Here is a 16251-nt window from a genome sequence, read left to right as displayed (position 1 = left end):
GATCACACCAGAAATTGACATGGTGACAGCTTCAAACTGCAGTGGGGACCCTTACTCAAGAATTGTTCTCCCCACTGTCTCTCTCTAATTTTCCAACTAACAAGTTCCATTCCTCTAATAGCAAGACTGCATGGATAAATTAATGAGAATTGGAAGAGAGATATAGGAAGAAGGCCTAAATAGAAGGGACAAGCTTTTTTTTTATTCTGCAAGCACATTGTTGGGTGTCAAATCTGGTGGGGTTAAGAGAGATCCACGTGACAAACCTAGTGCAAAGAAAGTTAAAGAAGGTGCTACTGTGAAATGGAGTCCAAGAAGAATGCCTGTAAAATAGCATACCACGAAAAGGGAGCAAAAGGGATGTCAGAAATCTTTATCATGAAATCCTTGAATTTTTCTAATAAAGTCTTTATCCATCTTTAACTCTGAAATAACAGAATTTCAGCCATAAGACAAAATCGAGAGGAATGAATTGAGGAGGTTGCCAAAAATTAACCAAAATCATTCATTGTCAGCTAGTTAATATAGAACAAAAATGAATAAGATTAAGACAAACTTAAGAACATTGTAGACTGATTGTAGAGATATTGAAAGTAAATACATTGCATCAATAAATTAGGTAGATTAAATGAAGCAACCTACCCGATGGAGAGCCATCTCTAAGTGGAGGGGGACTAAGTGACTATACACTTACAGACATTTTTCTGTCAGATCATTTCAACAATAAAATTAATCCAATGAGTAGATAAACCTCATTACCTCTTAAGTCTGCACCCCAAATCCCATTGGAATATCCGATCTTGCTCTCCCCATACTATTAGCATTGGCTACACCCATTAATAAACCAGCCATTTAATCAAAAGTTTAATAAATATTGTTGGAACTAGAAGATTCTGTTTATATATTATGAGTTTTGGATATGAAAACCATTGTGTGATGTGTGTTTTGGGTATACTAATGTGTGTGCCAAATGTGCTAAGAGATAGATGTTACCCAAGCCACTGAAGAGGTATAGTTGAAGAAAGAACAAGGCATGTTAATTGAAAGAAGAATTGTTGAAGACGGTCTTCCGCGTGCTTGAAGAATCAAGGAGCTGAATGCTACATCAGATGAAAGATTCCTTCAAGACAAGTCATTAGGATTTGATTCAATTGGATTATCTATGTATGTAAATGATCACAAGATGTGAAAAGCCCAAAAATGACATAAAAAAAAGACTTAAATGGAAAAAACCAAGAAACTAGGTGGTTTGACTTAAAAGGAAGTCTAAGTCTGTTGTCCACGGTCTTCCGTTAACAAAGACGGATAACCAAGCTTAATTGGCAGATCCAAAATATTCCGAGTCTAAACTCATGGACAACCGAGGTTTTAATGCTAAGTGTCCGCAAACGACCACTGCGGTCTTCCGTGTGATCTTTCGTGAATGTCCGAGAGTTTATGAGATTAATTCATCTCAGACAGACGATGTCGCGGCCTTCTGTTACCATCTTCCGTGCATGTCCGAGAGTGACCTGTTGCACACCTCAACATTTTTCACCCAGCTCGGACCGTCATATGCATTCTAAGGTGTAGTGCCAGTTTTTTACATTACTTGAAGTTGAATCAACAATTGCATTTGATCCAGTTGAATGATGGAATCAATCAAGTAGTCGCATCACCGGCATAAACATTTTCTCACCCCACCACTGGATAATTAAAAGCATGGCACTCGCCGGGTGAGAGCTTCACGACATCCACTTGTTGTGTGTGAACGGCATGTTACTTCAGTTCAAGCTCGAGACCCAGTGGATAAGGACAGTTAACCCGAAAAAAACAAGTACAGTAGCGTCCTAGGCTATTTGATATAGTATAGCCGTAGAGACTACTTGTGTTGGGAAGAAAAGAAAGCAGCTATGAGATTACTTGCTCTGCTACGAGAATCGCAAACCTGACATGAGAAAGTGGTTTACTTACTTTCTGCTTTTAAGAGCAAGGCGGTCTAGCTGCTGTTCCAATGCTTTTTGTTTGAACTTTACTCTTTAGCGGAGTCATGTAGCTTACGGAAAAAAAAGGTCTTTCCACTTTAAGGATTGAGAATGAGGTGTTGAAGAGGCAGGTGGAAGAGTTGGAGAGGGGGAGAGCCTCATCCCAATATGTCTGTGCCTGAGCAGGTTTTTGGGAGAGTGAAGTTGCACGATTGTTAGCAGACAATAAGCTTCTTTGGAAGAGGATTCGAGCTTGAGACCCAAGTACCATTAGCGAGGATTCTGACTTCTTTGGGAGACTATTGGCTTTTGCATGTATTTGCTTGTCTTGCCATGATGTAGAGAGAGTACCGATGATGTAGGAAAAATAATGTAAATGTAAAGTAGCTTGGGAATGGAGGAAGAATCCACAAATATGCTACACGTATTGCTTCTAATTAAAGCTCGTTCATAAATAGTCCAAGAGTGGAAGAGAAGAGCGTATCTGATAGGGTGTAAGGATGACTTATCATTGTATATCCCTTTCTCAGGTGGGATGGCTCTATCTAGCGATATGGAATGAAAGTAGTCCCCCCCCCCCCCCATGACCTTGCTTTTCGTTTGATGCTAGCCACACCTCGAACTCGATGAAAACAAAGCGTTTTAGGACAGCATCGAATCCTCGTCTGGATAATCGAAGTGGGTGGCTATTCTCGCAGACGGAAAGACTCAACAACGAGTAGACTTTTTGCAGCTCAGCTCGTTTGACTTCAAGCCTAATATATGGTAGAGCTGGGCTTTTTTTCGTTTTTATAGACTCCTAATGCGCTACTTGCCTCTTCACTCTTCCCTTAACTATCAGACTCTACTTGCTTGCAGCCCCTCACTGACAAAATCTCAGAAATTTCATATTTGTGCATCCTGGGGCAAGGAAATAGCAACTGGTCAATATTTGTGCATCCTGGCAGTTTATTCAACAAGACCTTAACTATCGGACTCTACTTGCTTGCAGCCCCTCACTGACAAAATCTCAGAAATTTAGTATTTGTGCATCATGGGGCGAGAAAATAGCAACTGGTCATCCTGGCAGTTTATTCAACAAGACCTACTAAAGTATATATGCTGAATCAAGAATCAGCCTGATTCAGTGTATCAAACACATACGCACATTTTTGTGCATATTTCTTTCTAAGCTTCAAATAAAACAAATTTATCATTACCATGTTCAGATCAAGAAAATAAGAACCAGTGAAAGGCCATTTACCTTGTTGAAGAAAACTGATCAGATTATTTTTTAAATACACCCATGTAACCTTCTGATTATGAACCTTATGACTACTTTATATGTTTAAATAAAGCTCTCTGCAATTTAATACAAGAAGCTAGTACAAGCATAATTCAATCTGATTAAGATAAGAAAAAGAAGAAGAAGACAAGTGTTTGTACGTATTCACCATCCACCATCATATTCATGTTTCTGTATGTCCCAATCAAGTACTTCATATCTAACCAAGTAAATTAGATTTGTGTGAGCCAAAGTAAATCTCATGAAGTCCACCGTAATGTAGCTGATGAAAATAGTAAGAAATTCCATGTATCATAATGGATTGAGCCAAAAGAAACCTGACAAGCATGGATCTACCACAACACAATGACCCATATGGTTTCTCCCTGGCTCACCAGTTGTCCTGTGTTAGAAAGAAAATAGAAGATGGGTACTGATAAATTATAAGTCCTGTAGACTTCTCTGTTTTACTCTTCCTCTCCATCGTTAGCCACTTCATCATGTTGTCGATGGACACATCCCTCATTGCTTATATCCTGGAACAACAATGCCAATATTGCATGAATGTATTTACCTTCATAATGCAGTATATGGTTAGCATTGCAAACAAACACATGGTTTCTAATTTCAATCCAACTATATCCCCTCGCCTTCTTAACTCCTCTATCTTTCATGGCTTTCCTCACTCGAGCTACACTCTCCCATCTGCCCTTCATTCCATAAATCCGAACCAAAACCAAGTAAGGTAGAGAGGACTGCAGTTCTAACTCCAGCATCCTTTCTGCAACTCTTTCCATGAGTTTCATGTCTCCATGGATCCCACAAGCACGTAGAAGTAATCCCCAAACTGAGGCACTAGGCTCATGAGGCATTGTTTCTATAATCTCCATTGCTTCTGTGAGTTTACCTGCCCGACACATCATCTCCACCATACAAGCATAATGCTCAACCTGGGGAATAACTCCATATTTGTCCTCCATAGATGAAAAAATACTCATCCCTTCATCCCAAAAACCCCCATTGCTGCAAGCCAATAGAATCCCAGCTAGAGTTATACGGTCTGGTGGTAGGCCACACATTAGTAGTTCCTCAAAAAGAGTTAAAGCTTCAACTCCACATCCATTTTGAGCAAAACCCATTAACATGGTATTCCAAGCCACCAAGTCTCTAATACCCATATTAAAAAATATTTTCATGCCAGAGTCAACTAATCCCGATTTGGCATACATGTCCATAAGTGAACAAGCAACAATTGTGTCCGACTCCAACCCCATTTTAAGAACCAAAGCATGGATTTGAGTCCCCAGTTCTGCTAGGAAAAGGAATGAAGCAGAGCTTAGAATGGTGCTGAGAGTGAACTCCGTTGGCCTGATGTTCTCTCTCAAGGTCAGCACAAACAGCTGAAGAGCTTCCTCGGCAAGCCCATGTCTCGCATAACCCGAAATCATCGAATTGCAAATTGCTGAATCCCATCTATGCACCTCTTCAAAGAGCTGAACTGAATCATCCAACATGTTGCATTTGGAAAACAAGTCAATAATGGCACTTAAAACTATAGAATTAGAAAGAGACCCCATCCTGATACCCAGTGCAAAAACTTGCTTACCCTTCACCAAACAACCCAAGTTAGAACAAATGGATATCACCATTGACATTGTGAAATGATCAGGTGAATACCCATTTGAAAGCATCAAACAGAACTGATCCAATGCCAAGTCCCCATAGCCAGACTTATCACACCCCAAAATCAAAGAATTCCAAGAAATAACATCTAATTCTTCCATCATAAGAAACACACCAAAAGCGTATTCAACTAGACTAAGCCTCCCATACATATTGATCAAAGAATTACCAAGCACTATATTCGACAAACACAAGCCACTCCGAATAATGTTCCCATGGATTTCCTTAGCTTGCTGAGAAGACCACACACAAGACATCACAATTGAGAATGTGAATGGAGTTGGTTCCACACCAACTCTTTGAATTTCTGAGAAAACTCGCAGTGCACTTTCAACAAGACCCTTTGAAGCATAACCTGAAATCATTGAATTCCAGCTGACAACATCTCTATTGGGCATATTATAGAACGCACTTTCTGCATTATCGATTTGCTCAAATTTGACGAAGACCATCAGCAAAATGTTCCATGTGAAGGAATTCTTGGTGGGAATGTCATCAAATACTTGCAGAGCATCACTAAGAGTGCCCAACTTGGAGTAAAGATCCAGAATGCGATTACCTAGAAAAGTATGTCTATTGAGGCCAATTTTAATCAACTGGGCATGAATGACTTTGGTGAGAACAAGGGATTTCAGTGACAGATAGTGGTCTATGAGGTTACAATAAATGTATGGAAGGTTTTGTGAGTTCTGGGAGCTTTTCTGAGTAATGTTTGAACACAAATTCTTTGACAAAATCAAAGATGAAAGAATTTTGTTCTCCAAAGTTCTGAAATGACCAATCATCTATCTGCTAACCATTTCTACGACACTCTATGCGAAGGAAGCTCCCCACTTCCTTCACTTGTTGGAAAATCAGGTTTTCTGACTCAAGAGGCTTGCATTTGATCCAAATGAATCTTTATCCGCACCTTTCACACCAAGTTTACACAAGATGATTGAGATGCATGTTGGGTCCCACCACCAACTGTACATTTCTGCAACAGAACAACATAAGAACATCAAATGAATACTACTTCAGATTCCAACTAATTCTTTAACAAGTACATATTTCTCATCTTTCATCAAAATTTAAAAAGGCAACTTTCGATTCTATTCATGCATTTAGAATACACATAATCAAAGTGCATACTCGAATAATTGAAATTGACACTGCATAAATTTTCTAATTATAAGGAGTTGGTAGCCCAATAACAAAAGAAATGTGACAGGAGAAGATATAAACAGCAGGGAGAAATCAAATCATGCCTATTGAATGGTAGCAGTGGTCTCTTAACAGCATATACCCATAAACAGAGATTAAACACAGATGGTACAGTCTCCCTCTCATTTTCCCTCCCATATGACCTATGCCAAGTCAACTCGATAGCTAAAATAACTGTCTATGAACAACAAATATTCAAATATGGTTATCTCTCAGCAGTGAGTTCATACATTCACTGGCACTCCTCAAGGCCTCTAAGACTCTCTCTCCTACTCAGTGAATAGTTCAACACTTCTATCCAAAATAAAGCGACAGGACAGATGCCCATGATCTTACAACTAAATTTCCAAATCATTTTGGATCTAGAAGATTTCCAAGGTGTGACACTTGATTGAGGTTTCCAACTTCAAACCATGACAACCCCCTCCACAGTTTTGCACCTGTCCCTACCTTTGAATCTCCAATGCATAGGAACACATGTATGATTCGAAAAGTTCATATTCTCCAATTTAAAATGAGTATGCATTATGTGTTACTATAGACATTCACGAAGTGTTACTTAGACCTACCAACGAACACTTGTCTCTTAAGTCTCAATTCTCAAACAAACAGAAACACAAGTATGATAGACTGCTTTAATGTACTTTTGCCAGAGGTATGAAAAATTCTGATGGGCTAGCCCTGAAAGCATGACAGCACTGAGCATAAAAATTAAAACTTAGAAATTAGAACTTTAGATTCAAATTTCTTATTGAATAGACTTATACCTTGGGTCGTAAAATATAGAGAAGCGACTATTTGTTGCAGCTGCATGAGCTGCTTCCATGAGAATCCCTATGTGCACGATGACTCGAAATAATAGATGAAGCCCGTAAAGGCATCACAGTTTCACCACCCCGCCAATTATACAAGAGAAAGAAATGTAATAAGAGAATAGAGTATTCTCATGTATGTCGAAGAAAGAAAGAACGGCTAGCATAATGAAAACCATCACAATAAGAAAAACCCTCCATTACCACATACAGTAAGACTTCAGCAAGGAAAAATGGAAATAGAAATGAATAAAAATTTTCAAGTGAAGATAGATAAAGAGACAAAATGAGAAACTTAATGTAGAATTGTCACAATTAAGATCACATCCGCAAAAATCCAAAAATCTTAAGCTGTTCAAACGGCAACAGTGAAAGCGCTGTCGGATCTCTAGCATATAACAGAAAATAAAATAAAATAAGGAAAAAATCGAAACAACTTAAGCATAGCTTTGTGTTGTGGTGAGTTGAAGGAGATGTGTTGTGGTAAGGAGTGATATAATACAAATTAAATAAGTTTAAACCCAAAAGGTATGGCGAAAAAAAACTCGGAAAGAAGTGGTGAGAAAATATATGAATGGCTTGGGGTTCAAAACATGGCCTTAAATTGAGTTGACAAGTGAAAGATGAACTATGAAGATGATCCCATTCAATTGGGAAAATATTGTTTATTTAACAGAGACCTCACTTTTAGCCCCATTCTTCCATCGTTCTTTTTGTCCAGACGAGTGATGGCAGAGAAAAAAAAGTTTGGGAGAGAGGAAGGTGCAGACAACTCACTTTTATCCCCATTTTTTTTTGGTGAATAAATAATTTAAGGGTAATTTACACATACCACCCCTGAGGTTTGACGAAAGGATATTTTCACCCCCCAGTTTTGGAAAATTCTGCGTACCCCCCTGAGGTTTGCAAACGGTAACAAATAAGCCCATTCCGTTAGTTCATGACTAACACTGTTAAAAATTAGACTTGAACTGACAGAATTGCCCTTCTAAGAAGAACCCCAAAAAAAAAAAAACTTGCAACTCATCTTCCCCAAAATTGATTGGGGAAGATGAGTTGCAACCATCCCAGCACCTCATTGATTCGTTAAAACGTTTGCCACTCAATCACTCTTCTTCAACCTCTTTGCCTGAACTGAATCATCACCATCTTCACCATCACTCTCTACTCCACCCTCAAACCCTAACCCTAAACTCTGATTTGTTCACCATCACTCCCTGTCTTTCCTTTGATGCCCGTACAAAGCAATGGGTTCTTCAATTTTTTTTTCAGTCATGAAGAGACTTGCTAGCTCAGATTCATTGGGTGCTATGATCTCCGTCTGCCCATTTACAGGTAAAACATGTAGATCCAAATTATAATAAAGGCAAAGGTTTTAATGGTAGCTTTTAGATTTCAGATATTTCATCCTTTCATGGGGTTTTTCTTTCTGGGTATAACATAAACAGTTCTGTTAATGTTGATTAAATGTTTTTCATTTTGTGGTCCTTCATGGGTTTCAGCTTTTGTTGTTGTTGGATCTGAGCTAACATGGTTTTCTGTCTGCTTCCAGAGGAGAAAGACAGCTCCCATGTTTACCGGAGAGGGTTTCAGTCTATGCTTGAGGGCTTCAATGAAGAAGACTGTATTGAAGAAACAGGTCAGATCTCCGAGAAGAAGAGACGATTAAGCGTAGACCAAGTGAAGGCCTTGGAGAGGAATTTTGAGGTCGAGAACAAGCTCGAACCAGAGAGGAAAGTGAAGCTAGCTCAGGAGCTAGGCTTACAACCTCGACAAGTGGCCGTTTGGTTTCAGAATCGTCGAGCACAGTGGAAGACCACACAATTGGAGAGAGGTTACGGAGTTTTAAAATCCAATTACGAATCTCTGAAGCTCAATTTCGATACTCTCCAAAAAAGACAAAGAATCTATACGTGCAGAGGTAATTAAATTTTAAATTTGGACGCCATTGCTTTGTACGGGCACCATCACTCTCTGCTCCCATTGCTTCTTCTTTGTACTATTCGGACGCCATTGCTTTGTACGGGCATCAAAGGAAAGACAGGGAGTGATGGTGAACAAATCAGAGTTTAGGGTTAGGGTTTGAGGGTGGAGCAGAGAGTGATGGTGAAGATGGTGATGATTCGGTTCAGGCAAAGAGGTTGAAGAGGAGTGATTGAGTGGCAAACGTTCTAACGAATCAATGGGGCGCTGGGATGGTTGCAACTCATCTTCCCCAATCGATTTTGGGGAAGATGAGTTGCAGGTTTTGTTTTGTTTTGTTTTGTTTTTTTTTTTTTGGGGGGGGTTCTTCGTAGAAGGGCAATTCCGTCAGTTCAAGTCTAATTTTTAACAGTGTTAGTCATGAACTGACGGAATGGGCTTATTTGTTACCTTTTGCAAACCTCAAGGGGGTACGCAGAATTTTCCAAAACTGGGGGGTGAAAATATCCTTTCGTCAAACCTCAGGGGTGGTATGTGTAAATTACCCATAATTTAATACATTACCAAAGAAAAGAAATGGGGGGGGGGGGAGAGAGAGAGCGTACAAGGGCACAAAGCCACAAACAAATTACAAGGCCCACCTGGGAGGAGGCAAAGCCTGTAAAATCCAAAGCCCACGTGGGCACAAAACTAGAGAAGAAAGCCCATGAATTACAAAAGCCCACAAGAGCTAAGAAGCCCAACAAAAGGAGCAGGGCAGCCAAGTCATTTCCAGGTAGGGAATCACAAACCCTAAACCAACTATCTTAGCACAACTTGGACCAGCCGCTAAGATGGAAAAATGGAGCATCGCCGGCAAACGAACAGCCGCGGCAAAGGGGCGCTGGCCTTGCAGGGGACCACGGCCAAGCTGGAAGCAGGCCAAGAGAAGGTGACAGCCACGTCGGAGAGGCACCGGCCTTGCAGAGGGCAACGGCGAAGCGGCTGCTGGCCGAGCATAGCTTGCAGAAGGCAGACTATGCAGCTGGCAGTAACACAGTGTTAGCCGAGTGAGCCAGGCGGATCAGACAGAAGACTGACTGAGAAGGCTTGCGGTCAAGCAGTTGCAGTCCAAGTGGGTTGGCGACAAAGCGACAGCAGAGGACGCCGGCGATGCAAGACGCCTGGCGAGAGAGAAGTTGAGCGGGGCTGGAGGTGAAGAGATGGACCAGCAGGCCAAGCGAAGAAGGCAGCCAGCGAGGGAGGCAACCCAACAAAGTGATCGGTAGTCAAAGACAAAAGCCAACGAAGCATTGCGACCACGCAGGAGAGACCCCAATGAGCCTGGAAATAGGCTTAGCGAGAGGGCGACTTGCAAGGCAGCAAGCTAGGCAAGACAGACGTCCACAAAAATGACAAACCAAGAGGGTTGTCAGCAAGCATGACTGCAGACAAGCCAGGAAGATGACCGCAAGCTCTACGCAGGTCCAACCGAGGAGACCAAGCTCCAAATCCCGAAGAAGAAGAGGAGGAAGAAAGGAATGGAGAGAAACAGAAGGAGAAGGGGGAAGTAGGAGCCCGACCTCACTGCCAGACTCCAAACCAGAAGAAGAAGAGGAAAAAAGAAAAGGAGGACGGAGAATGGAAAGTAGGGCGAGAGGTGGGGAGAAAGAGTGGGGAGGAGCAGCCTAGCCGTGAGGCCGGGCTGCTCCTCAGCGGTGTCGCAGGGCTTTTTTTCTCTAGCTAGGTTTTTTCTCTCGAGACCAGTAAAGCTTGGCTTTGCTCCTGACTCACTTGTATCCCCATTAATTAACAAAGAAGGAAACTGGAGTGAGAGAAGAGAGAGGGTACGAGGAGGAGGGTAGATCATGGAGAGAGGGAGAGAGATTGAGAGATAAGGAAAGTGGAGAGAGAGAGAGAGAGAGAACAGGGAGGAGGGGGGACATTAGAGACAGGTAGAGTGAAGGATAGTGGAGAAGATAATTATGTATTTTCAAAGATCCATGTAGCCGACCCTTTTTAGGTGATAATGTTGAGTTGTTGTTGATGATGTTGTGTTCTTTTCTTTCTACTACAACAACAACTCAGCCCTATCCCAACTAAATGGGGTCAGCTACAAGGATCCTTGCAAGACAAAATATTAATAATAAAAGTAAAAAGAAAAGGAACACAACAACAACTACTACAACTAAGACTTATACAATCTAACTGGGGTTGGCTATACAGATCCTTGCCCTGTAATCAGCTTTATTCGACCTCATACTTGAAACAAGTCCTAAATTATGCACATCTTTCCTCACCACTTCTCCTAGGGTCATTTTAGGCCTGCCCCTAGCTCTTTTAGTACCTTCAATCTGAATCAAGTTACTCCTCCGAACTGGAGTATCTGAAGGCCTCCGTTGAACATGGCCATGCCACCTCAGATGACTATCCATAGATTATCTTGAATCGAGGCTGCTCCCAAATCAGCTCTAATATGATCATTCCTTATTTTATCCTTCCTGGTTTTACCACTCATCCATCTCAACATCCTCATCTCCGCTATACTTACCTTATCTATATGAAGTTTCTTAACTGCCCAACACTCTACGCCATACATCATAGCCGGTCTTATGACTGTCCTATAAAATTTTCCTTTAAGCTTTAAAGGAATCCGTTGAGCACATAACACTCCAGATGCACCTCTCCACTGTATCCATCCTACTTTAATTCTCTGTGAGACATCATCTTCTATATCACCTTCCTTATTGATGATTGTCCTAGATACCTAAAATAATCACTTTGCAGAATCTCCATCTCATTAACTTCCACCCCCTTGTTATCTGTCTTGGAGTTACTAAAGTTACATACCATATACTTTGTCTTCGTTCTACTTATCTTAAAACCTTTTGATTCTAAGGTTGATCTCCATAACTCAAGTTTAGCGTTAATTCAAATTTTTGCCTCATCCACCAAATCAATGTCATCAGCAAAAAAATGCACTAATGAACCTCATCTTGGATGTCTCTAGTTAACTCATCCATGATATGCGCAAACAAATAAGGGCTTAAAGCTGATCCTTGATGTAACCCAACTGTAATTGGGAATCGCTACCTTGACCCCCCATAGTTTTACACTAGTCACCACACCATCATACATATCTTTAATTATGTCCGCATATTTACTTGAAATAATTCTCTTCCCTAGCACATGCCAGATTAAATCTCTAGGAACTCTGTCATAAGCTTTTTCTAGCTCAATAAAGACCATATGGAGATTCTTTTTGCTCTCTCTAAATCTTTCCATTAGTCTCCTAAGTAGGTAGATAGCTTTTGTTGTGTATCTTTTTGGCATAAAACCAAATTGGTTCTCTGATATAGTGGTCTCTTTTCTCAGGTGCGTTTCAATAACCCTCTCCCATAATTTCATAATATGACTCATTAATTTTATGTCTCTATACGGGCCTTGGTGCAACGGTAAAGGTTGCTCCATTGTGACCAAGTGGTCACGGGTTCGAGTCTGGAAACAATGTCTCTGCAAAAGCAAGGGTAAGGCTGCATACATTATGACCCTCTCCAGACCCCGCAGTGGCAGGAGCCTTGTACACTGAGTACGCCCTTTTAGTTTTATGCATCTATAGTTGTTGCAACTTCAGACATTGCCTTTATTTTTATAAATCAGGACCACAATACTTCTCCTCCATTCATCTGGCATTCTCCTAGTAATCTTATTAAACAGCTTGGTTAGCCGAGGTAAGCCACAGGTTCCTAAGCTCTTCCACACTTCTATTGGGACCCCATCTGGGCCTAGAGCCTCGGCTATTTTCATCTTTCTTAGTGCTTCTTTTACTTCAAAAACCCTAATTTTACATTTATACCTCTAATAGGTGCCTTGATGCGTAGTGCCTTCTTCCGGTCCACTATAACTCGGATTGGTTTCATTAAGTAGGCTGTAGAAATAACCATTCCATCTCTCCTCGATGTCCTCATCCCTTGCTAGGAATCTACCATCATCACTTTTAATACATTTAACATGGTCAAAATCTTTACTCAACCATTTCCTCATTCTAGCTATCTTATAGATAGCTTTTTCCCCTTCCTTGGTGTTCAGATTGTTATAGAGATCTTCATATTTCTTTGCCCTTGCATTCCCCACAATCTTCTTAGCTTTGTTTCTAGCAAATTCATACATTTTAGAATTCTTTTAAATCCTTAGTCCATTGCCATGCCATGAAACTAAATTTCTTAGTCTTGATGGCTACCTGGATTTCATCATTCCACCACCAAGTCTCCCTAGGGGAATGACGTTTTCTTTTCGATTCCCCTAGGACTTCTTTAGCCACTTTCTTAATACACGTAGACGTCTCGTTCCCCGTCAAATTAGTCTCCCTCCAAGTCCCACTTCCCCTGTTTGATCACTTTGGCATTAAATGACTTCAAGGAGTCTCTTTTCAAGTTCCACCACCTTACCTTAGGGCAGATATGCTACCCTATCTTCTGATCCTACATGATGAGACACATATCCATGACCACCAATCTATATTGAGTGGTTAAGCTCTCCACTGGAATAACTTTATAGTCCTTACAAAACAATCTTTCAAACCTTCTAGTTAGGAAGAAATCTATTTATGATGTCCACTTCTATAGGTGAATAAATGCTCCTTTCTCTTTTTTCAAAGTAGGTGTTTACAATGGATAGATCATAAGCAACCGCAAAATCCAAAACTGACCCTCCTCATTCCTCTCATTAAATCCATAACCTCCATGCACACTTTCATAGCCTCTACGATCTCTCCCTACATTTCCATTCAAATCACCCCCTATAATAATCTTTTCTCCTTTACTAATATCTTGCATTAATCTATCCAAGTGTTCCTAGAATTGTAACTTATTACTTTCAGTCAATCCTACTTGGGAGGCGTAAGCACTAATAATATTGACTACCTCTTTTCTCTTTTTTTGATTATAATATTGACTACCTTTTTTCTTTTACTATTATAATTACAATTTTATTTGCAAGGATCCATGTAGACAACCCCATTTAGCTGGGATAAGGCTGAATTTTTTTTGTTGTTGTTGTTGTTATCCTTCTTTTTTTTTCACTTTTCAGCATATCTAAGAATGGAGAATGTAAAGGTAATGATCAGCCTTATTAATGCATCACCAATGACTTAAATAGACTGAGCTATGCTAACAATCAAGCAGTAATAAAAGAGTACAGATCAAGTGGGTTGTGTTTCAAGCCCTTTTCCCCCTTGTTTAATTCTCGCTTCAGCTGCTTTTTCAACCCCCTGGAGGCAGCAGCTTTTCATACTTTTATTCGCATAAAATTTTTCATTCTGGGTCTCAATACCTCATGCGTTTTGTTTAAAACAAACATTATTTGCTCATGGTTAGATTTCATTACTCCAAATTTAGGGTTCATAACTCGAAATTGATGGGGTGACTGCTTTCAATTAGAACAAATACTTAAAAGAGGAAAAATCAATTTCAAAGGGAAAGAACTTGTAGGGTTTAAAAAAGATGCATACCGCAAGCTACCGTGAGTCTCCTCTCACTGATCACGCTAGCTTGATTAGCTTGACACTCTATACCTGATCAAACAAAGAAATAAAACGAAATTAAAATCACCCAAAGTTTAAATTATTTAAAAAAAAAAAGGTTTTTCAAATGATTTGAAACCTTTTTTTCTTACCCTTACGAAATTTCAAGAGAGTTGAACAAATGGAAGCTATCGAAGAGTAAAACAGTGATTTTGCATTTTTTTTTTTAAAAAAAAAAAAAACTCAAACGTGTTCCGACATCCTAAAAGTTTCACCTTCATCACGCTCCATGTCAAAGAGGGGTAGAATCATGAAATCAAGTTGAAGCATAAATGCATAATCTTAAAATAAAGAGAATTGCTCCAGTTTCATGTTAATGCCTTATGAAAACAACCAAGCTTGTCCTCAATAGCATTTCAGTTGTGTTCCCGGTGAAACCCACCGCAGAAGATGGTTTGGGAACCAATATAAGAGATTTTGGAATCATGTTGTAAATTCAAGGATGCTTTCCTTTGAGGAATTTTCTCCGTAAGAGGATTTGGGAATTGGAATCCGGTATTAGAGGTTTTCGAATCATGTTGGCGGTGTCACCTTCGACCGCAGCTTCCACTTCGCTGTAGGAAATGCCAGAGTCTCTTCCGTGAAGGTGATTAGCATTAGTTCAGACTTCGCAGAGAGAGAAAAAGAGAATATCTTGCAGGCAGGAGACTTCGAGAATTGAGATAGTGTCGCATAGAATTACTTCCTGCTGAGGAACACGTGCTGCTTAAATATGAACCTTTGGATTAGTATCGAAAATTCCCAATCTCCAAGTACAAATACCATTCGACCGTTAGAACCCTCAAGATGGGTTACTGTTCATTTTGTATGCGCTAGGTCTGTAAAATCTCTGGTTGAAATCTTTACGATTCGGGATCAAATAGAAATTGGAAGGGACTGATTCGATATATGATTCTACGTTTAAAATTCTTTAGTTGAATCGGTCGATTTGAATCGGAATTAATAGTCACCGATCCGGGTTCCGTTCTGGAATGATCGATTCTAGGGGTTTTGGAACCGTTTTGAATTAATTCTAATCTGGTCCATATAGGAATCGGCATGAAACGATTTGATCGCCAATTTCGAATTAAATATCATTGGTAGAATCTGCCAATTTGAATCGAAATTGAGTAATTTGAATTCCAACCAGTCTGTTCGATCTTGAATTTAGCCATTTGGAAATGGCTGGTTTTAGGGTTTTTGGGTTTAGATCACCTTTTTTTTTTTTTAGATTTGATGGTTGATTTTAGGGTTTTGGAATCGATTATGGATATTTTGTTCTCAATCTCGTGTGATACTAGCTTGGAATCGACAGGGATTGAATCAGAGATTGAATCGGTCCCTGTCGACTCCAAAAATTAAGATTGGATCGAGGTTGGGTTTGGGATTAGAATTCGATGGAATTGGTTCCATAAACCCTATAATCGACTCTCAAATCTAAAAAACTCAATGATCTCGTCCTGATTCCTGGGTGAATCATATACTAGTGTAAGAGTACAACTAAATGGTAAAAATGACAACAAAATTTATTTTTAAAGAAAAACAAGGGCATAACTATCCGAATCCAGGCCAATCCATATCAATAGTATTTAAGCTTTATTTTGCAATTCCTTGTAATCCTATGCATGTATATTTTTCATATCTTAAATGCCCTTCGTCACTATAGACACAATTGGATCATTCCATAAACTTAGGTGGCTAAAAAAGTAAGTGAAATTTGCAAATACAAAAATTACTGTATGTGGTCGTCCACGTCGTGTAAGAAACGTTTGCTAACAAGGACAAGAAGTCCAACCTTGGAGATCTTCTCTTCTCATTAGTGATAAGATGAATCCATCAGAAGCTCGTATGTATTTGATAGTT

At 39.9% G+C, this 16251-nt stretch overlaps 2 protein-coding genes across 2 annotated transcripts in view; one reads left to right on the top strand and one right to left on the bottom strand.

The window, feature by feature from the left end:
• Positions 1-3400: 3400 nt before the first annotated feature.
• The window catches only part of LOC122669853 (pentatricopeptide repeat-containing protein At1g43980, mitochondrial-like), a 15802-nt gene continuing 2951 nt past the window's right edge, over positions 3401-16251 (bottom strand). Inside the window, exon 2 of the mRNA XM_043866730.1 lies at positions 3401-5774. Within this exon, the coding sequence (XP_043722665.1) occupies positions 3696-5696 (2001 nt within the window). The 5' untranslated portion in view covers positions 5697-5774 and the 3' untranslated portion in view covers positions 3401-3695. The remainder of the gene's footprint in view (positions 5775-16251) is intronic.
• On the top strand, positions 8178-8855 carry LOC122668404 (homeobox-leucine zipper protein ATHB-6-like). Its single transcript, XM_043864974.1, has 2 exons — positions 8178-8261; positions 8479-8855. Exons 1-2 carry the CDS (start codon positions 8201-8203, stop codon positions 8853-8855), a joined length of 438 nt encoding a protein of 145 aa, XP_043720909.1. The 5' UTR covers positions 8178-8200.

Source organism: Telopea speciosissima, chromosome 7, assembly GCF_018873765.1.
Source record: "Telopea speciosissima isolate NSW1024214 ecotype Mountain lineage chromosome 7, Tspe_v1, whole genome shotgun sequence".
Classification (NCBI taxonomy): Eukaryota; Viridiplantae; Streptophyta; class Magnoliopsida; order Proteales; family Proteaceae; genus Telopea; species Telopea speciosissima.
Note: the sequence above shows the minus strand (reverse complement) of the source record. Positions and strands in the feature narration are given on the sequence as shown.